This window comes from Coturnix japonica, chromosome 9 (assembly GCF_054131305.1).
Source record: "Coturnix japonica strain WE chromosome 9, WE-NBRP24, whole genome shotgun sequence".
NCBI lineage: Eukaryota > Metazoa > Chordata > Aves > Galliformes > Phasianidae > Coturnix > Coturnix japonica.
This window is the reverse complement of record NC_140671.1, coordinates 29,334,900-29,356,514: the sequence shown is the minus strand read 5'-3', so window position 1 is coordinate 29,356,514 and position 21,615 is coordinate 29,334,900. Positions and strand designations below refer to the sequence as shown.

General features: G+C 40.2%; 2 protein-coding genes across 9 annotated transcripts; both read left to right on the top strand.

Annotated features, from left to right (window-relative positions):
• The first annotated feature begins 38 nt into the window (after positions 1-38).
• Positions 39-11,658, top strand: SDF4 (stromal cell derived factor 4). The gene is made up of 7 exons (XM_015882650.2): positions 39-171; positions 947-1,295; positions 4,591-4,727; positions 4,918-5,031; positions 7,314-7,472; positions 8,411-8,586; positions 9,209-11,658. The coding sequence occupies exons 2-7, from the start codon at positions 988-990 to the stop codon at positions 9,383-9,385; spliced, it is 1,071 nt and encodes a 356-aa protein (XP_015738136.1). The 5' UTR covers positions 39-171; positions 947-987; the 3' UTR covers positions 9,386-11,658.
• TNFRSF4 (TNF receptor superfamily member 4) lies at positions 11,203-20,336 on the top strand. Of its 8 annotated transcripts, XM_085509835.1 has the most exons (9): positions 11,203-11,960; positions 12,153-12,201; positions 12,687-12,734; positions 14,150-14,272; positions 14,435-14,536; positions 14,939-15,005; positions 15,508-15,740; positions 16,077-16,202; positions 16,965-19,061. In XM_085509835.1, the coding sequence occupies exons 4-9, from the start codon at positions 14,158-14,160 to the stop codon at positions 17,030-17,032; spliced, it is 711 nt and encodes a 236-aa protein (XP_085365961.1). In that variant the 5' UTR covers positions 11,203-11,960; positions 12,153-12,201; positions 12,687-12,734; positions 14,150-14,157; the 3' UTR covers positions 17,033-19,061. The 8 variants fall into 8 exon arrangements, 6 of the variants coding, with proteins under 6 accessions (XP_085365961.1, XP_085365962.1, XP_085365960.1 ...); XM_085509836.1 differs by lacking the exon at positions 12,687-12,734; XM_085509834.1 differs by lacking the exon at positions 12,153-12,201 and having other exon boundaries at positions 11,203-12,125.
• Positions 20,337-21,615: the final 1,279 nt, after the last annotated feature.

The window sequence follows — 21,615 nt, the reverse complement described above, 5'->3', positions numbered from 1 at the left end:
GCGGCCACCACACCTAACGCACGCACGGCGTGTGACGTACTTCCGGCGTAGCGCTGGTGGCTGTAGGTTCTTAAGGGGTGGGAGCGAGTAGGGGAGGGGGGTTTGTTTGTATCTCTTTACTGTGCTGGAAGGAATTGAGCTGGGTATGAGGAGCCGCCGTATCCCATACAGGTACCAAAGCTTCGGGATGAGATGGTTGGAGGGGTGGTGAGACCGCAAAGCATCGCTGTGTTACGGTGCTGAGGATGTGATGGTGTTAAGGGAGTGCCACGCTGGGCCTATCCCAGGTCCTATGTTTATGAGGGGGGTATGTGGGGTAATAGGGGCTTATTCCATGTATTTGAGGCCTGTAAAGTCGTATTTGGAGCTCTCAGATCAGCTGGACCCGAGGTTTGTGCTCCCAGCAGAGTGAGGCCTTTAACAATCCAAAGTCCTCTGATAGAGATAACAGAAATCTGACACAGTTCCTTGTGGCGTATGTTTCTTTTAATATGGCTTTATATTCAAGGAGCCTTAGAATAAATCATTCATTTCTAGCCCCTACTGTGGGCAGGGGATTGAAAGTGACCCTAAAACCCATTCATTTCTAGCCCCTACTGTGGGCAGGGGATTGAAAGTGACCCTAAAACCCATCCATTTCCAACCCTTATTGTGGGCTGTGGATTGAAAGTGACCCTAAAACCCATCCATTTCCAACCCTTATTGTGGGCTGGGGATTGAAAGTGACCCTAAAACCCATCCATTTCCAACCCTTATTGTGGTCTGTGTGCTCCCAACCTGGTCATACTGCTCAGGGCTCCATTGAGAGGCCAGTGCTCTCTCCAGAACACCTCTTCTTTCAGTATATTTGTTTATATGTTCTTCTGTGCTTGGGGAGAAGCTTTATTAATGACATGATGTTCTGTAGTTTTTAACTTGTGTGTGTTTTTTTCCTTGTTGTTTTTAGGTTATTCAAAATACTGGCTGATTAAACACGAAGGAAAAACGATGATGTCAAGGCAGGCCTTTCTCTGCGGTTTGGGATCTCTGTATTTGTCCCTTCTGTTTGTATTTCTTCTGATGGATGTTTATGCAAGGCCTGCAAATAATTCGGCCCTCAAAGAGAAGCCAGCTGACAGTAAGGATGAGAATGAGATCTTGCCTCCAGATCATTTGAATGGGGTCAAAATGGAGATGGATGGACATCTCAACAAAGAATTTCATCAAGAAGTTTTTCTGGGAAAAGAGATGGAAGAGTTTGAGGAAGACTCAGAACCCAGGAAAAACAGGAAGAAGCTCATGGTTATCTTTTCAAAGTAAGCTTTAAAGTAATTTCTCTATACTAATTAGTACATGTAATAATACACTGCATTACTCTGCTGTAAGTTTAGAGTGATGGTATTTGTCTTCCAAAGGAACTGCAGCAAAAAAGCAAAGCTAAGCTTTGGCTTTACCTTTCTTTGTGTCAGCCTGTGAGTTCTTGCACTGGTACTTTTGCAGTTCTCCTCCCCATTTCACTTAGGGAGGGTGAGCAAGCAGGTGTAGTGCTGAGCAGCTGCCAGGTTGAACCACAGCACCACTAGATGGCAGAACTAGCTTTATTTTCCATGATTGCTATTGAGGATTATTGTAGCAGATTACCTTGGTTGATGGGACATGAAACCAGAAGGCTTAACAGAACCTTTTTTTTTCTGTAACCTTTTTATTAGCAGGGAAAAGGGGCCAATCAACACTTCTTATTTTTTTATTCTTTTTAACTTGTGTTCTCCTGCTTAAAGGCAATGAAAACAAATAGGAGAACCAGGCTGCTTTGTCTATTTACAGTTCTTTACTACACGGTGTGGTGTTCAGACTGCTAGCTTTATTAGGATATATCTATAAAGGTAAATAGCAAGAGTGTGGTGAGAAGCTTTTGGTTTCTTTACTGCTGTATGTCTATTGGAAACATTCACATGAGGGTTAGTAATATGTAATTGTAATAGTAATTGCTCTGAGCAATGCTCAGGTCTCGACTTAAATAAGTTGGGTTATCTATACATTTCTTACAGTGTGCTGAAGCTTGGCATACGTAGGTGGGCCTTTATGGGAGGAAAGGAGGAAGAGGAAAGATGTTGAAAGCAATTGAATCTATTTATGGTGATGATGATTTCACTAAGTCACTGAGCAACCTGATCTAGTGTCTGATATAGTGATTAACAACCTCACCCATAGCAGCAAGGTTGGATCTGGGTGATTTTGAGTTTGCTTCTGATCACATCACTTCTAATTCAAGTTCATAAATTCAAACTGATTAAGTCATGAGTTTTGTTTAGTATTGTAATATGCATGGCTTTTCATTTAGGTTGTCTTTGGTGATGGAGTTGCTTTTGTGAGTTTAGAAGCTGAGCGCCCTTCTATGATTTGCATTTTGCTGATGTTTTACAGCCCCAGTTTTGTGGTTCATAAACAGAAGTCTAGGTTTCAGCAGAGTGCCTTGTCTTGATGGTAATAGGTGAGGTCAGAGGCTTAAATACACCTTCCCGTTAACTACTACCACATACAGACATGTTTTTCCTTTATTTAATGTTAATAGATGTATTCTTTTAGACTGTATATACTGGATGGTTCCCAAGGCATACCTTTTCTTCAGCTCTGTAGGTGAACATGCTGCTGCCTTGCTCCCCCTATGTTGCACTGTTGTCCTCGAGGGACCTGAAAGTGTGAATCTGAACATCTGAGTGGCCAGCTATTTATTAATAACCTTTTAGACCTTTGGACAGGTGGCCACAGGAGACTGATTTTAAATGGCTTGTGCTTGGGAAATGGGACACAAGTGTTTAACAGCTGTTCTTCCAGGCTTGACATCTTCAATGCAGCCCTTACTACAGGGTTCTGTAGGAACCTTCCTATCTGCCAGGTCAGGAAAATAGGGCAAGACAACCCAAGGTTCCTGCAGTCTTGAGATGGTGCTTTCAGTCACATCTACTGATGATTCTACAGTAAGCATGATCAAGCTGTGTTTTTTTGGCTCTGATTTGTACTTTTTTAGCAGAACAGTGGTGTACTTTGAGCTAGAAGAGCATTAAATGGGTATTTTTTTCCTACCTTTCTTCTTACTTACAATGTGGAAGCAGTAAGTTTGAGAGCTTTGATCTGAAGAAACTACAACATTAAACACAGAGGTGGAAAACACATTTTCCCTTCTCATTTCTGTCAGCACCTACCCCATATCAAAACCCCCCACTGTTCACCTGGTGAGTGCAAGACAACACAAGTGGAACGTGACCACTGTACTCATCTTGCTGTTGTTTGGTGAAGAGTTGCTGAGTCTGTGAATAAATAGGTCAAAATGTGTTTACAGTATTTTAAAACAGCGTTAATGTGTTTCAGAAGATCAGATGCTGGCGTTGTTATTTGTCTTAAGCCTGTAACATTTAGGTGACATTTAAATGCATTCACATTTAATAGCTTGAGTTTCAGTGATAACGCTTCAAGTAGTTTTAAGACTAGTTCAATTTGAAGAAAAAAACACAACTTGGCAGCCTTTATCTGTTTGAATCAGAGTGGTTTTGTTTTGCTTTAAATAGAATCTTGCCTTTTAAATGTTACTGATTTCAGTTTTAAACATTGTTACCTTTTTTGTAATTAAATAATTGTATGCTAAAAAAAAAAACCCACCCCCAAAGTGGCAGGTTATTGTCTTTGTTCAACTGTTATTTTTATATCCTCTTTAATGAAATAAGTATTAATGGCATTGCTCATTTGGCAGTCTGTTTTGATAAAGCAGTATTAGTAGTATGAGGGGTAGGACAGTGGGCTGTCAGGTTGGACACATCTTTTATTCATCTCACTAACTGAATTATCAGCATAAGTGTTTCTCAACAGGTCTAGCAGCGTTGCTCAGTAACACTGTACAGGTTTGTATTTTGACAGAGCAAAGTGAGCCTGCTAGCACTAAAACTATGGGAACAAGTGTACATGCAGAGCTTTTGCAATGTGCCTGTTTAAGGGTTAAAGTGTATTGCCTGTAGTGCGTTACTGGAGATCAAGGGATCATTAAGGCAACTTGATTCTTTGTTTTCCCCCCCACTTATAAGGTCTATGAAGCATAGAATTCTTCAGAAGTCCTTGCACTGAGATGTTCACCTTTTCCATTGTTTTTAATTGTTGCCAAAAATACGATGTGATCAAGGCAGGCATGTAAAGGCAGCTTATCTGTAAGCTTCAGAGACTTTGGAAAAACAAGGGAAAAAAGACTTGCAAAGTTAAATGGAGGGGGAGTTACTGATTTGGGAGATTCTTAGGGCAGAAATTTGTCACAGTAGTGAAAGTTTGCAAGAGCTGGCAGTTGACTATTATGAGCCATTAGGATATTATCAGTATTTGTAGTTTCCTCTAGAAATGTACTCAAAAGCATAGTATCGAAATGAGTTAAGTTACAGCCAAGTGAAACATGGTAGAATGTTTTTGAACTAGGCAGTTACCTGCTGTACCTGCCTGTAGAAGGATGGATGTGAAAAACAAGGGAGCTTTTCTACTATAAGCCCATAGTCTATCCTCTGTATTAATCCTCTATGTAATCCTTTCAATTCAAAAAAATAGTATTAAATCTTTTCTGCTGTTCTTTCACAGAGTGGATATAGATAATGATAAAAAGATAAGTGCTAAAGAGATGCAGCGGTGGATCATGGAAAAGACAGATGAACATTTCCAGGAAGCTGTGGAAGAGAATAAAATGCATTTCCGTGCTGTGGACCCTGATGGTGATGGTAAGATAAAGTGTTTCTTCTGCCTCCTGTGACATAAACAGGTTATTTTCACAAGGCCCGTCTGCTTGGAAAGTGAATCAGGTGGTAGTTCTCATAAAGTTTATTGTGATGGTCTTGTTCACAAATTAGACCCAAAGTTCCCATTTTTTGCTATACTAAGTCATGTCTGAGATATTGCTCTCTCTTACAGGTCATGTTTCCTGGGATGAATATAAAATCAAGTTTTTGGCAAGTAAAGGATTTAATGAGAAAGAAATCGCAGAGAAGATCAAAAACAATGAAGAGCTGAAAATAGACGAAGAAAGTAAGTGGAAGCTGTTGGAGTGTGGTTTGTTGCTTTAATTCTGTTCTTTTGCTTTCCCAGAGCCTGAGTATCAGATCTGTTCTTAATGCTGGAGTAATATTTTGGTTGTTCTGCTAATACAGAACGTGTAAAACATGAGGCAGAAATACTAGAAGTGTTTCTAAATCACATCTGCACTCACAGCCCTCTTGATACAAATATTTAACATTGCTTCCTTATTTGTTACTTCCTATGTGAGCAGTTCCAGGTGTCTGTGTTTAATGGTCTGCTGAAGTTTGTTAATCTGTGTTATCTGTGGACCATTGCATTATTACCTGGAGTATCAGCTTCCCTGTTGCCTCAAATGACAAGTAGCTGGAAGTACCCGATTTCTGCTCTAAAACTGAGTATGTATGCAGAAATAGTGTGTATCTACGTATGTTGGTGTTCTGTTCAAACAGGCACTGCAAAAGATTCTAGAAGTTAATAGCAGAAGGTTACCTAACAGTTGTTTCATGTTTCCTTTAAGCTCCCTACTGAGAGATTTTTTTCAGATTAGTGAGACTGATCATTTCTTCCTTACTACTTTTGAAACTTTCATTTGAATCTGACTTGTTGCAAACATGGCAATGCTTGAGATTAACCTGCCCACATCTAAAAGCATTCAAATTTTATTGTTAAGTAAAACATCGAGCCTTAGCCTTTCCTTGCAGGAATTAGTCATTTAAAAATGGGTTTTATTTTCCACTTATCAAAAAGCAACTAAAATGCAAATGGGCCTCTGAGTTCTGTGGCAGGGAAAACACCTGTACAGCATGTTCTATGGCAGTGTGGTTAATAGCTACAGTTTACAAGAATGCTCATCAGATAAATCATGTACTGAATATGGGGGAAAAATGTATATAATTCTTCTACCTGGGTAGGAAGCCTTATTTGGGAAAACCAAATGAATTCCATTGCTTGCTGAAGATGATAGTGCTGAGTAAAAGTACTTTTAATGTCTGTACAATTAGAAAATAACTGAACATGGGAATCAAGGCAAGGTCTGGGTTTTAGGCGGAAGCTGATGCTGATGTCTGGCACGTTACAGTTTAGAAGTCAGGTCAAATCTGGGGACACAACCTGTTTTAACTTACTCAGATAACTGCGGTTTCGACTGATTAGTGACAGTTGAATTTCATTAAGGACTTGAAAAGCAGGCAAAAGGGGAGGCCTCTCTTATGACTTCTAATGTTTCATAATCTGATTATCCAGCGCTAAACTGGTGTTTTTGAAATAACTAAATCTTTCCATTTACAAACTGACTTTGAGATTCATATTAGGACTCCAAAGAATTTTATTACTCTTCACACAAAAAACCCCACATACCAAAGGCTTAACTTGTAATTGCAACTATTTTTTCAAAATAAGTGTAGATGCTACCATGCCTGCATCTCTTTTTATTGTAACTCATGCAATCAAAGGCATGCTGGAGATATGGAAGACAGCTTATTAAATGAATTATATATATTATGCAATGAATGTGGTCTTTCAGAGCTTCTTTACAACTTGTGAAATGCCCGTTCTTCATTTTTCATGTTTGTTAGTTCATCTTACAGATATGGTGTGCCACAGACTGTATTTTTTTTCCTATGTGTCATTTAGAAAATGCCTACACCAGAGAAAGAATGCTCTGCACAGGTATTTATTTCCTGTTTGGTTACGTTCAAGACCACCGCTGCTTGTAATGTTTGTGCTGTGAGCTGCAGGGTGGCTTTTCATCAAGTCACTGGTGTGGTTTTAGTGGAAACTCATGTTTAAATTACGAACCCCATTTGAATTTAGGAAAATTTCACTTAAAAGTGCCTTTTGGCATGATGTAATATGAATTAGGCGGAGCTGTAAAAAGATTACTGGTGTTATTGTGTTTATTTGTATGTGGGTGATTAGGGCTTGCATTTGTTCTTTGTAGCAGAAATATTTACCTTCATTTTACTAGGAAGCAAAACACGTGCTTTTTGGTACGGAATAGATAAGGCAGCCAAAAGGAGTAATGAGTGCGTATATCCTGAATTAACTGGAAATCAAGTGTATTTCTTGGTGCTTTGTATTAACACCTGTATTTCTTTTGTAGAGTTTACCACTCAATAACTCAAATATTTAGGCTGAAATACAGGATGCTGTTTGAGTATTCCTTGGAAGTTGAGACATGAAGTAGCTGGTTCATAGGTCATCCTTGTTTAAACAGTTATTAATAGACAACGATATATTTTAAAACCTGCGGATAGGTTAAACATGTGTTTTTAATCTTCTTATATTTCTAGCACAGGAAGTTTTGGATAACCTGAAGGATCGGTGGTACCAAGCTGACAACCCACCTCCCGATATGTTATTGAACGAAGAAGAGTTCTTATCCTTTCTTCATCCAGAGCACAGCAGGGGAATGCTGAAGTTTATGGTCAAAGAAATCATCCGAGATTTGGGTACATCATTTTAACAGATGTTTTCTTGGGAGGTGTTTTTAGGTCACTGTAGTGTCGTGGCTCAGTCTGGAGTTTTGGAATGTCTTGTTTAATCCTATATGTATGTACACTGTTAGCATAACTCCACAGAGATGCCAGCATCTGTATTATTCAAGACTAGATTTAACCTCTTTTTGTTAAAGAGCAGCATAACATTGTACATTACTAAGGTTTTCTGTGTGCTTCTTACAGAGCAGCTCAGCTGAAACCACTTCACACTCAAAGGCTGCTGCTTTTTAGGGTCTCTGTAGCAATAGGAGACAGCATCTGATGAATATGAAAATATTCTGATGTGAATGGTCGGTGAGGAAGGCAAAACTTGCTTTGTGTTTCTGCAGCATAGCAACCATGTAAGAATTGTGATATACGGTGCTGGAAATGGAAATACATTGTTGAGCTTTTCACTGATGTTTCCACTAATATTTTTCCTATGGAGTCAATAGTTAGCATGCTTGGAAAAGAAAATAATGAAGAGAGTAAGTGAACTCCTACTTAGTGAGTAGTTGATTTAATAAAGATGTTCTACTTGAATTCTGATGGGAGGGTGGATACAGCTGTCAAACACTTTAGGTTGCAACAGATTAATTAAAAATAACTAAATAAAAATGAATAGCAGCTGTAAAATCAATCCCCAGCCTTGCCAGCTGGTGTATCTTTCAGACATGGTTGAGTACTTTGGTTTTTTGCATACAATGACAGGTTCTAAAACACTGTGTGGGTGCCATAATAAAGCCTTCTGCTAATCAGAGGTATAAGCAGTAGCCAGTTCTTCTGTGGCACAGTCAGGATTGTGGAAACACAATCCAGCTGTACTAGTGACACCTCTAATGTGAAGGAATATCTCATTTCTAATGGACATTAAACAAGTAAGTTTCAGTTACTGTGTATTTCTGTTGTAGATCAAGATGGAGATAAGAAACTTACCCTTTCAGAGTTCATTTCATTACCTGTTGGTACTGTAGAGAACCAGCAAGCTCAAGACATTGATGATGATTGGGTAAAAGACAGAAGGAAGGAATTTGAGGAGGTCATTGATGCTAACCATGATGGTATTGTCACAATGGAAGAGCTGGAGGTAAGTCTCCATCAAAAACAGTTCTAGTGTTCTTAAAATCAAGAGGTGTTCTTTAAATATAGGATTGAGGCTGCCTTAGAGATCTTGAAGTCCAGAAATATTTGAATTAGCAGTCTGCCAAATCTTGGACTGTAGCACTGTTCCGTGGTGCTCAGAAGGAAGCATGTTGTAATGCTTTTTCCTGGAGGAGGAGGACCTTTTCCTAGCATTGCTCTTATTAATAGGTATGGTTTTAGGGTTTGTTTTCTCTGTAATGTAGATGCTTGCATGGATATGTAGTGCATGAAAACAAGCCACGGATTTCATTTAGTGGGACAGTGAGTCATACTTGCAGAACAAGTAACTGGCAATGTGTTCATTTAAAAAAAAAAGAAAGCAAAAAAAACTTGTATCAAATGAAGCAGCCCTGGGGCCTTGTAGACTAGAGAACAGCAGAGATCTCTTGTCTTTCCGAGTGTTTTTTTTTACTTTAAAATGAAGTTTTTAAGTGTGGATTCTAGTTCATGACCTCTTCAGACTCATATGCGGACGTAGGGATTCTTTCCAAATAATTCTGTCCACTGAAGAATCTACCAGAATGTGCATGTGCTTGTAGTGATTGCTGATGATTTTCTTGTTCTAGGAATATATGGATCCTATGAATGAATACAATGCCCTAAACGAAGCAAAGCAAATGATAGCGGTTGCAGACGAGAATCAAAACCATCACTTAGAGCTGGAGGAGATCCTGAAATACAGCGAATACTTCACAGGCAGCAAACTTATGGACTATGCACGGAATGTCCATGAGGAGTTCTGACCTCGCTCGCTTTTCCAGAGCTCTGAAGCACTTTCCTGCTTTTGAAAAACAAAACAGAAAAAATTCAACACTCACAAAGTTTCCTTGCTGCTATCTGTGTTATATGCATACTGTGTTGTACTAAAAAAACTTCCGTCCGTATAGAAGATCTACAGCTTTGTTGCCTTTGGTATGTAAAATTGAAAACCAAGTCCAAAAATAATGAGGCAGGTACTGGACTACACGAGTTCACCCTGTTTTATGCAGTAAATCCAGCTGAAGTTCCAGCTGCTTTTGGCTTAATTACATTTGATGGAGGCATCTTAAATATTTAACATTCTTTGTTGCCCCTCCTAGCTGCTGATCCATGGGAAATCACCAATAAACACTGAAAGACGTTGGCTTTTGTAAAGGGGACTATGGTTCAGATAAATGGTCTAACCTCATGAGGGTATCCATTCATAGACTGTTTGGGAATGCGGTTTCACTCAGCAAATCATCCCTTTGTATTTTGTTTATGGTCAAATCAATTTCAAAGTTTTGTGGGTTTCTTTCATGAAGAAGATCAGTAAATTGTATCAGGATGCTGCTGCCTGGGCTGTTGTTGCTGTGTGTGTATTTTTTTTCCAGTCACGCTCAGTTCTTTTCTTACTGTTCACCGATATGTGTGGTCAATACACATGTAATGATATCTGTACTCAGTATCAATGGGTTACTTGCTTATTGTCATTGTTTATGTCTTGAGATTCAGTTCTTACTGGATTTGACTTCACTTAAACACTGTTGCTGATTAGTTAGTTCCAGCAAATGCTGTTCTCATCGTGAGTTTCCAGTAACTGTTGCAGGTATTCATGAGTCAGGAGAAAAGATGAGAGCCGTATTCCTGAGATTCCTCATTCATCTGTGGTAATCCAGTATGTTTTTCAAGGCATTTCAACCTAGCTATGCATTGCTGAGAATTTAATCCAGGTTCTGCAGCCATAACAGAACTTAAAGAGCTATGAAAAATGCTCATTTAAAATGCTTGAGAAGCTCTTCTGTACCTACTTAAAAAGAAAACTTGTGCCAGGTTATTTTTGTGTGCATTCCAGAGGTTGCACAAGGCAAAGGGCTTCACCTAGTTGTGAAGTGAACTTAAAAGCGATCGTTGAGACTGGTGTAGATACTTGTTTTTGTCCAAATTAGCGATGCCCACATACGTTAAGGTTGGGAGAAATACATTCTTTGCTTTTGAATTGCTTTTGACAGAGCAAAGTGCAGTCAGCACTAGGAAAGTTCTTTTATCAGTCTGTTTTTTGGGTAATCCCTGACAGTCTCGTGCGACACGAAGGTCATACCCACTACTGTCTATACTTAAAGTATTTTTACGCTGGTTTCACCTTTACTGTAAAAGCCCTCTTTCTGAGGGGTTGTCTGAAAAATCCCAATAAGATGTTATATTTGATTAAATTTATTCTCTTAATATAATGTAAATATAAGTATTGCTGTCTTTCTGTTTCATATTCCCTACTTTTTTTGGTTTGTTTTTTGTTAAATGGCTTGTTTCAGAGTCTTTATATACATATCTCATTTTGTATTGAGTTTTTTTTCTTTGTGGTTTGGAAATGCTCTGGTTTTAGGTTTCTCAATGAATGGGAAGAATTGAAACCCATCAGAGGAGATTTCATTTGTATTAAAGCATCCTTAATGAGAATGTGAGTGCTTCATTGCTGATGTAACATTTTAGGGCTTTTCAGTTTAAATGTAGGTAGCAGACTCTTAACCATCCCTTGCTTCTGAACATGATGAGTTTGCATTTTCAGTTTCTTACTGGAAAAAAAAAGAAGTCTTAATATTGCTGGGGGAATAACTGAGTCATGAGGCATAAAGCCACTAAGGTGTCACTAGGTGCAATATTACATGAGAAGGAGGTTCGGGTATCTTGTGTGTGCAGATTGCGTGTGAAGGTGATTAAGTTCAGCTGCTTTACTTTCCCTCTCAGCTCTGCTTCCTTTTGGAAGGGTTGGCTTTCAGGTGTAAGTTCTTTTCCACAGCTGATTGTTTTCTGGAATGCTGGGATAACAGGAGAAGTAGAAAAGTACCCTTTTGCCTTAGTATTCTGTCTTCCCTGCTACATGTAAGCACTCACAGAAGGGATATTGCTGTTCAGAGCTTTCTGGTTCTGCAGGTTAACTGGCAGTCCAAGTCTGTTCCAGTTAGTTCTTCCGTGTTTACATGTAGATGGACAATACATCCCCTTTAGGTGGTCTAGATGTGTTTTTTAACTGCTGAAAATAAAATATCTGGTTACTGTGGAACGTCTCATTTATTTGGGCTTTATGTAGGAGTTGAAGTCTCTTGGCACGGGGAGACCCTTAAATTTGTGTTCTATATTAGTAGAATTCCAGTAATGAACATGAAAAATGAAAGCCATTAATTCCTAGTGTGATCACCTTGTTCTCTACTGTATGTCCTTCTGTAGGTGAGAGGTGGACTGCAGTGTCTGTGCTGTGTGGAACAAAACAGGCATCAAAGGCAGCTGATACGTGAATATCGCATCCTTTGCATTCACAGAGCACACCTCTACCAGAAAGATTTCCTTCCTTTGGAACAAATGGTAAAAGTGACATCAGTCTCTACTTTTGAGTCAGGAGCACACATACCTCTCTCCGATGGCAATACAGGGAGTGTGATGTTACAAGTCCAGAAGTAAACTGTATATCTCACAGCTATTGCTAGCTTGGAGGATGATTCAGAGGTGGCTCTTCCTAAGCAGAGAAAGGTACTAACAACATTGGTTTTTATGCAGGAGTAAGGAGTGAGTCTCTGTGTGCTGTTTCATTTTGCCTGTGGCACTGGTACGTAATGGTTTTCTGGTGTTGCCTCTATTGCTTTAACTTTGCAATAACAAGGAGCATCTCTTCTAGTTCTCCTAATGTTGAAACTTTGCTTTAGCAGTTGGCAGAGCGATGCGTACCTGATTAGAAGCACTCTCTTTTAAGACTATGCAATAGCCTTCTTGTAATACTACTTAGCATGCTGTCTTTCTGCCTTTGAACACAGTTCTGAACTATTTGAGTTGGGCTTGCCAGGGGGTGGGAAGTAAAGCGAGGGCGTGGAACACATTGGGAATTTCCCAGCAGCTGACATAAGAATTTGTTCTGATTGCCAGTAGTTTACAATCAGCTCCTCCAAGAGTTTGCTGCTGACAGAACAGAGTTTCCTTTCCTAGGGCTGTAGAGTTACATCATGACGGCTGTAGGTTTTTACTTGCGTTTTTCTACTGTTTTGTTTTTGCTGCTTGTGGTCACTTCGACCCATTGCTTGGGTTTGAAATGCAAAGAACATGAATATCCTTTTGGTTCAAAATGCTGCAAGGATTGTGCACCTGGTAAGTAACCCTCACTGTATATTGATTGTACTTGTTTGATAGGATATCAGTCAGTTAATAACTTGTGAGTGGTAGAAAATGTGAATATTTTCATCAAGACATTTGGAAGTATAACAAAAAAAATCATATGAGGATTTTTTTCCTCATTTTAAAGGGGCAGGTTATCTTGTAACTTATTGGACTTATATATCTAGGAGTGCGACATTTCTGTGGCTCAGTTTCCCTCTGTGCTGGTGCTGCATTTTCACTGTGTTACCTGAGAAAAGATGGGAGGAATTGTTACCTATGAAAGAGGATTTCAACCCAGAAATCCCGAATAATGACCAAAAAAACCCCTTAGGTTATTCTCTTGCTATAGATGTTTTTTAAGCTTTCTTTCCTAGCATGGCTTATTGGTGTTTTTCAGGTAAACTATTAAAAATTGAAGTATCTTAAATGATAGGTGCCCAACTTACTTTTCTTGTTAGTCTGTGAGGAAATTCTTCAAAGGCGCTTTCTCTTTCCGTAACTGTTTGCTACATGAAATCAGTACTATGCAGTCTGTCGCAGTAGAAATTGAACACGGCGTTGTCTTCAGAGATGCCAGTTGTGATAAGTTTGCATTTGATATGAAACCTTAAACTTGAGGCAGTCTGCGAGAATATGGATTAGTTTAAGCATTTAACTTCAACTATAAGACTCCTGGTCATTAAAGCCATTCATGGTTCCTGCTGCCTGTGCTGTATGAAGATAAGCCAGTGAGATAAAGGGATTTTTTTATTCATGCTCTGAATTCGGTCGTTAATCCGCTGTTTCATTTTGTGCAAGCGGTTTTGCTTGCTATCCTTGGCATCCCATTGCATAAATCTGATCTTCTGTGATTGTGCTTTGATATGATACTGCTTAATATCTTTAAGGGGCAAGTGTTCAGAGCTTGGTTATAAATGCAGTGTGTAATGCACCTATGCTCCTTGGAGCTGCAAGAAATGCCTGCCTTCCATCTTGTTCTGTCTCTGTATGAAGTGGAGCTAGTAAGATATTTGCTACTGCTGCTAACACAGATGAAAATTAAAATACAGCCCTGTTAATTCATGCCTAATGAATGGGCTTTAAGAATGCCAGCTTTGAGTTGAATTGCATGAAGTATCTCATAGCTAAACCGTATGAAGAAGTGGTGCTTCAAATGCACTGGGAGACTCATTTGGGATCTCGACTCTTTGCAAGTTGCCAAGCCCCTACTAGCCTGTTTTCACTGCTTAATTTAAGCTGACGCTATAGAGCAGCTATTTTAGGGATGCTGGCATGTGTAAATCTGCTAAATATTTCAGCTAGAGTTGTAAGTGAAACTGTGACTTCCTGGACAGTTTGTTCCAGTGCGTGATAATGAAGAGGATTTCCTCCTTATAACAATCAGTTCCTCCTTCTGTGTATTTTAGGTGAAAGAATGAGAAACCGCTGCACAGCGACAACAGACACAGTTTGTGCCCCCTGTCAAGACAATTACTTCAGCACTGAGCACAATCACAACTTCTGCACGAGTTGTACAGTCTGCAACACTAGTAAGTCAGTTGCATTGAGGTCAGTTCTGGATGTGAATTTGGGAGGGAGCCGGTCTTCATGTGCTTTCTCATCTTTTCGAGCTCCCCAAAGGCTGGTAGGCCCAAAGTACTGATTAATTGATGCTTTCTGTTTTCCTTTCTCCTTAATTCTGCTGTTCCTAGAGAAGGGAAGTGTAGAAGTGAAGAAGTGTGAGAAGACCTCTGACAGAATTTGCAAGTGCCTTCCTGGTTACATGCCAGATGTCAGATATACGCTGGGAAGTGGTAAGTTAGGGCTGTATGAACTCTCTGACTTCTCGCATCCACTTCAGATGTTGCTATTTCTAGTACAAGAGCTGTCATCATTTGTTTAATTGGTATCTCTAAGCAAGTATTGTAACAGGGCAGTTGTGCAAACTGCTGCTCTGTAATTTCAGCTGTCAGAAATTGTAATGCTCTGCCCATTAATATCCATAATTAGCCCGTAGAGAAAACAGAAATCATTGTGAGTTGCAGACTAAAATGAACCTCTGAGCATGTTGTGTTACTTCTGTCCCAAGGTAAGTTACTGTTTCTGTAGGCTGTGGGTTTTGTTGTATCTGTTCTAGAAGCTGTTAGTGTAACTATCTCAGAGCTGCCATGCAGATACATTGCGAAACCAGCTTAAATTCTGCTTTTTTCTTTCAGTGTGCTTGGTGTGTCCTGAAGGGTTTTATTCCACAGGAGGAAATGAAAGCTGTCGGCCTTGGACCAAGTGCGTATCGCTCATGCCAACACATTCAGAACAGTGGTTTGAGTTTTACTCGGTAGTGATTAATGCCCAAGTCATGATCTGTACAATAAACCAGCAGGGCATACAGTAAAACTATGTTGCTGGTCTTGAGTGGTCTGTGCACTGACTTGAGGCATCTTTCTGCCCCTTCTTCTTCTTCACGTGGAGCACCAATGTATGCAGTTCCTTTTTTAAAGGTCTAGAGATATCTGTAACAAAAAGTTTCCTTGCTAAATGCTGCTGTGCTTCAAGGCTGCTCTGTGCACAGATGGTAAGTAGAGCAGAACTTCATTTTTTCCAGTAATAGCTTCTGATTAACTTAATTCTTATTTACATATCTGTAGAACCTAGAAACGGTGAAGCCCAAGTTTGCATTTGATATAACAAGGTTCACAGTTTTTCATTCACTTGTTCCACGGAGGTGGCTTATAAAGTCTTTACTGTAAGTACTTGAAAAACTAAGTAACGTATTTTACATCTCTAGCTGCAGTGCTATTGGGAAAAAGACTCTTCGAGCAGGGACGAAATCAGATAATGCTGTTTGCAGCGACAATGTGACACAACCAGCTACCTCTCAAAGTGCAACACCTACTTTGCATCTTTCCACCAACTACTACAGGAATAATACATCGACTGCAGCGCCTTCACCCACCAAACCCAGTGTGAACCCTTTTGTTGTTTGCCCGGATGCGAACAGCCCCACAGGCACTAACTGGGGTAAGGAGAGGGAATGACCAAGCCTAGTCACTCTGAGAGCTGATTGAGAATGTTCACTTGAAGCTGATTTCATCAGAAATCAGTCTTTCTCAGAACACTTATCTGTATTCTACACAGTCTTTAAGCAAGGCCTGCACAGGATTCCAGTCTATCTGCTAGTTTTCTTTATATGTGGGACTTATGGTCTTTGTGGTCAGGGTTACAGATGGTCTAGCTGATTGCTTATATGAGATCTGAAGTTCCAGGTTCCTTCTTTTGATGTTTGTAAGCTGTGGAAATTCCATCTAAAATCACAAGTCTTTGTTAATATTTTTTTCTTCTCTTTTGTTTTTCCAGGGTCTCTATCACTTATCCTGATTTGTCTGATACTGCTTATAGTGTCTGGAGTATCCATTTTCATGTTGATTATCCAAGCGGCCAAGAGAGAGAACAAGAGGAGGCCTTGCAGGAATGACCATCAAAGTAAGTTACTCTTTAGGGAGGAAAATATATAGGAAAGAGAATAACCAGGGCCCCTTACTTGGACTTTGGTTATTTCCATCATAATGAAGTCTGCGTGGCTGAGTAGGGCAGCATCATCTGTGCTTAATGGTCATGTTTAATCCTCTTCTTCCTCTTGATGTGCTGGAGGACATGGAGCTTCATGTTGGTGTTGTTATAAAGCAGAGATTAGTTTTCTGTATTGTGCTGATGGAAACGGAGTGAAATTGTTCCTGTACAGCTTTTGATGTGAATCCTTGGAGCGTTTACATCATTAACTATTTGACTTGATTTGTGTACTTCTTTCTCTCCCGTTTTCTCTCTCATATTCTTTCTTCCACTGTCCATACAAAAAAAACAACCTCAAAACAAACAACAAGAAAAAGAAAAACCAATTTGTGCATGGAATTCTATTCAGAACAGTGAGGATCCAAAAGTATCCTCTTTTAAGGAGTAGACTGTAAATCATTTTGCCTATGTGAAAGTGAATTTTCTTCATTTGACTCTTGCAAACACAGGAAAGGCTTGACTGAGAAGAACTGACCTCTATATTTGTAATTAAGTGGCAGTCTGGCTCTTCTGCCTTTTTCATTTCATGGAGTAATGGTTAAAAAGTATTTTTTCCTTGTTTCCTACACTTGTTCTTTGGACAGGCTGGAAGGGCAACCACTGATCCACATGTCGCCCATGGGTGCCTAAACATCCACTGCCTTGTACAGTATTTCTCTGTTTTCTGTCTTTCAGAAAGGAGCTTTCGAATTCCTATCCAGGAAGAACAAGTTGACTCCAATTCCAGTCTCATAAAAAACTGACTCCACATCATTTTACTGCATCCTGCATTTCTGAGCCAATCGATTGCAACAACAAACGTGACAGAACTTTCAGTTGCTGTATGTGTGGGTGTGTGTTAGCTGCTCAATTCTACTTCAGTTCCTTTGGGTCTCTCTGAGTGGCCCTTAGGCATCATAGCTGTTCTTAGTGAACCATGGTTCCTTTTCTTTAGATGGCTCCTACATGCAGTGTTGCAGGTGCCATGCCTGAGTTTATACAGTCCTTTATGCATTTCTAACCAATTGTATATATGATGGAAGCCAATTGCCTTTGGAAGGCAGAAAGTCTTCATGAAGCAGTAAGAGATAATCATCGAGCAGAATGACAAATGGAAGATCAAAAGACTTGCTTTAATAACTAGACTTCTATCTTGTCCTGCAGCTTTGAGATGCTATGCGGAGCACATCTCAGTGCAGCCCTTTTGAGTGTTTCAGACTAACTCCTAATGGAGTTCTTTGCCTTTTAGGTGGAAGGTCTCCACAATTGAACCTAATTGGCTTCCTCTGTGCTTCCATTTTTTTTCCAGCTTTTTTGCTTCTCACTCAGAATGAGTGGTATATGTCATCTGTTCCTCCAGAGGCAGTTATCATAGCTGCCAATTCTGGTGGTGGGTTTTTTAATGACTGTTGAGAAATGGCTATTTAATGCCACTTCTTTCTTTTCTTCTTGTCTTTGAGGCAGGCCCATTGAGAAGATGTCATGTTAAGTATTGAGCAGCGTCCCCATAGACCAATAAATAGAATTATTCATGACTTCCAAATAGCTCTGGATCCCCAAGAACATCCATAGAGATCCTCATGTATATTAAAAGTAGGATGTGTATTTGCTGCCAGAAGGCAAAAGCAATGGTATCTTTTAGAATGTTATTATTGGAACTGTAGTCCCAAGTAGGGGGAAAGGCAGGATACAGCTTGCCTATGCTGAAGATTTCAGAAGTTGTTGTGAATAATTCACGTTCTGTCTGTAAAATCTGCAGTCAGCATACTTTGTTTCCTCTTTGTGGATGTTCTGTTGTGCTGAACAAGCTGGTGTGGTTGTCCTTTACAAGGCTGCTTCAGTCAAGCTTGAACTTCGCTGCATTAAAACAGTTTAAGCTGCTTCTGTCAGATTTGATTGCTTGCTTCACGGGAATGTGGATGCAGGGAGAAACCCAGACAGCAGTTTGGATTTGGGGAAAACCTTCTTCTATGTTAGATTTAGTAGATGTACATGGACATGTTGAATTTCTGCTGGTGAATGGTAGCTTAGTGATAGTAACTCCCTAGATGTTCACTTCTGGATCAGAAGAGCTGAAGTTTCAACAGCGCTGTCCATATGGGCCTACAAGGGTTGCACTGTAGCAAAGGTGTATGAAGATGATGTAACAGTGGATAGATGCATAAACTGTGCTTTGACTACTTGTATGGATGCTCACCTTCAACGTGCTGTCAGTGGAACTTCCATTCAGAACTGAAGAAACATTCTTCAAGTGGCCTGCATGCGATTGAAAGCAGGGCTGGTTGTTTGCCTGCATACTGTATGAAATGAGTTTTACTTCTGTTGTGGCTTTTCTTTTCTTCACAGGTTAATCAGCATCTGTCTTGGGGAGAGCATTTTAGATAGCACACTGAAAATGTAGTACCTGAGAGAGAACTGAGATGGTACTGTGGATAGCTTTTGTTGTAATTTAAATACCTCGGTGTAAAAGTTGAAGTGAGCTTGAAGTTTATGTAGTTCAGATGTATTTTTCACATCAAATACTCCTTAGTAGGTAACTTGTTAGGTGTAATAGGTATTTTGTATATGTGGTATTAAAGCATATGACAAAGTATGCGGAAAGAAATGTATTCAAGAATACAACTGTTGGTTGAGAATCATGTTTTTAAACATATGTTTTGTTATATGTTATACATATGGTGTACTTAACGGCTTCCTATTTTGAAGTGCATATACCATGTATGTAAATATTTGTATTATATATGAAGCACAGCAGTGACTTCCTCAAATAAATTGTGGTGGTGGCAAGGTGCACATGTATGGCTTTGTATGACTGGATCTGGGCTGGAGCATAGGATGTGCATTGACTCTTCTCAGTAGGTTCCTGTATTGGGGCATTTAATTACTAAACAAGATTCCTGTGGTCCAGTTCTTTTGTTAAAGTTATGTGGGGACCTTTGAGACTCTGCTGTTCATCCTGACCTGGAGTGACATCTTGTATTAGGACTGGTGGAAGGTGCTTTATTACCTGCTAATTAAGCTTACTTAAGCCCTGTTGTTGCACTGATTGCAGTGGGTACAGCTTGATGCCACAGACCCTGACCTACAGTAAAAATTACTGTATGGTTTAGATTTGATCTCAATGACCCTAAGCTGCAAGAATGGCTTTGGGATGTAGCTGCTTCAAGTATAATGCAAAAAACAGGATTGCCAGACAGTCAAACCTGTGGCTTAGTAGGCTTCAGGTCAGTATGCTGTTCTGCTTCTGGGTGAAGCAAAGCTGGTTTGCTTTGTAAGTCACACATGGTAGCTCTCTGGCCTGAGATCTGCTGGGATATTGGAGATAAGGCTCAGCCCATTCTAAGTCTTCAAGCCCAAGATCTAAATGTAGAAGTCTTTAGAAGTACAGTGTGGTTTAGATACCGTCATCTCGCTGTGAACTGGATGACACTGTGCAGTGAGTGATGCTGAAAGAGGATTCCTAGGAACACCCAACCAGTTCTCAGGAATGGTGCTTAGTTTGTAGGCTGCACTTGGGAGCCAGTAAAGTTAGTACCATGCTTTCAATGTAACTGAGCAGGGCACACGTACCTTATGAGCTTGCAGGAGGAGTTGGTGGAGGTGCTGCTGTTGGACTGGAGAGGCTTTGTGATGTGGGTTTGTTTGCAGCTGGTTCTGTGAATTTGACTTATTTCTGCCCTCTGGCTGAGCTGCATAGGAAAATGTGCTCAAGTGCACTGGTTTCTTGAGTCCTCATGTAACCTCTCTATCAGATTTCTTGGAAACCAGGGCCTGTGGGTGATCTGTTTTGTCTGGAGAAGGGTTTGCTGATGGCCCTGGAAATGCACAGCCAAGCTAGAGCAGCTATATAACTATATAATATTTAAAAGATATCATGCTAGGTCTTGTTGCTTTAATGTCAAAAGTCTGATTGGGTTTCTCATTCCAGAATGAAAACTGTGGAACAAGCAAGCTATAAAAACCCCCAGTTAATAATAGATATTGAATCCTGAACACCTTGGTGCTGTTTCCTGCCTACATTTGTGTCATCTTACGTGCCAGAAGTGGAACTTTCCCTTCTCAAAGACAGGAGCCTTTGTCACCAAGTGAGTTGCTGTTTTTCAACCATCACACTTCCCTTTTTCACAAGTACAAGTGGAGCTGTGCTACTCCTCTGAGCTGATAGCAATAAGGCTACACTCCTTTTTGTTTCTCTCCAATATAACACAGTGTCAGTTCTTTCCTATTGGATGCCAGTTAGCTTCTTTAATTCTGCAAATCATGCTTATAACGTGAACTGCATTGGAGGAGCAGTTGGTAAAGTTACAAGCTTTGTAAGGCAAATGCATTTTAGTTGCCACAGAGCTCTGATTTGGGAAGGCATTCCAGCACTTGCAGAACTTTCTGCATGAATGTTGTCACTAAAATCAACCCTGTTGATTGTCCTAAGAACCACCTGTAAGACAGACTAAAATGCCTGTGATTTTGTGTTTCGAAGTGAAGATAAAGCCAGTTTTTGGGTTAATAATTCAACTGCACGATATTTAGCTGCACTAACCATGACTTACAGGCCATGGGGTTGGCACATTACATTTTTTGTTTGAGATTCCTCTCCTCTAGAGATAGAAGTTTGTGATAGAAGCATCATGAGGTTGCTACAGAAAGCAGGAGGAGAAACAATCTTCCTCTTTTGTCTATTGCATCTTTTCCTCCTAACATGTATGACGACTGCCTGCTGTTGTAGCTACTGCAGATCTCTTCTATCATGCACTTTCTTGTCGTTATCACGTTACCTTTGACCTGGAAGCGTATCAAAATGACTCAAGTTTTCCATCAGAGACTTCAGAAAGATCACGTTTTCTGATAACATACTGTGCCCAGTGATGAGCTGAGAAGCAGAGGCACGGGTTGGTAACGTCAAGGAGTGCGAGATGGGTTTTTTTTTGCCTTTATCTGGTTTCATAAAGTTTCCATTTATGAAATGTCACTTACATTACAGCTTCTGCTCCTACCTTTTCCAGGAGTTGCTGCTTTTGGTGGCTAGGCTGAAGGCAATCCAGAGAGGTGAGTCATCTCATAGATTAAAGCAAAGCTCTGCAGTGTGTGCTGCAGGCTCCTTAGTGCTGCTCGAAGGTAGGATCCAGGAGTTTGGTCTGTATTTTCCAGGTGAGAAAGACTGAACTTGCCTGGAAACCCACATATGGCTCCTGTGGACCACTAGGGCTGCTACAGCCCCAGCCTTATTGTCCCAGGCCTGCAGGGCAGTAATGCTCCCTATGTGCCAAAAGAGGGCAGGCACTGAACAGGCACTACAAGTACCCCAAGCTCTGGGAGGCTGCAAGTTCTGCTTAGTCCAAAGCCTTGAGGC

What these genes read in the sequence shown, in the direction of transcription:
- SDF4 (XM_015882650.2), top strand. Translation starts at nt 988, where the DNA reads ATGATGTCAAGGCAGGCCTTTCTCTGCGGTTTGGGATCTCTGTATTTG. An exon ending in AGAAATCATCCGAGATTTGG is followed by an intron (nt 7,473 to 8,410) that starts GTACATCATTTT and finishes TTTCTGTTGTAG; the next exon opens with ATCAAGATGGAGATAAGAAA. An exon ending in TCACAATGGAAGAGCTGGAG is followed by an intron (nt 8,587 to 9,208) that starts GTAAGTCTCCAT and finishes TTCTTGTTCTAG; the next exon opens with GAATATATGGATCCTATGAA.
- TNFRSF4 (XM_015882652.3), top strand. Translation starts at nt 12,593, where the DNA reads ATGACGGCTGTAGGTTTTTACTTGCGTTTTTCTACTGTTTTGTTTTTG. An exon ending in CCCCACAGGCACTAACTGGG is followed by an intron (nt 15,741 to 16,076) that starts GTAAGGAGAGGG and finishes TTGTTTTTCCAG; the next exon opens with GGTCTCTATCACTTATCCTG. An exon ending in TTGCAGGAATGACCATCAAA is followed by an intron (nt 16,203 to 16,964) that starts GTAAGTTACTCT and finishes TCTGTCTTTCAG; the next exon opens with AAAGGAGCTTTCGAATTCCT.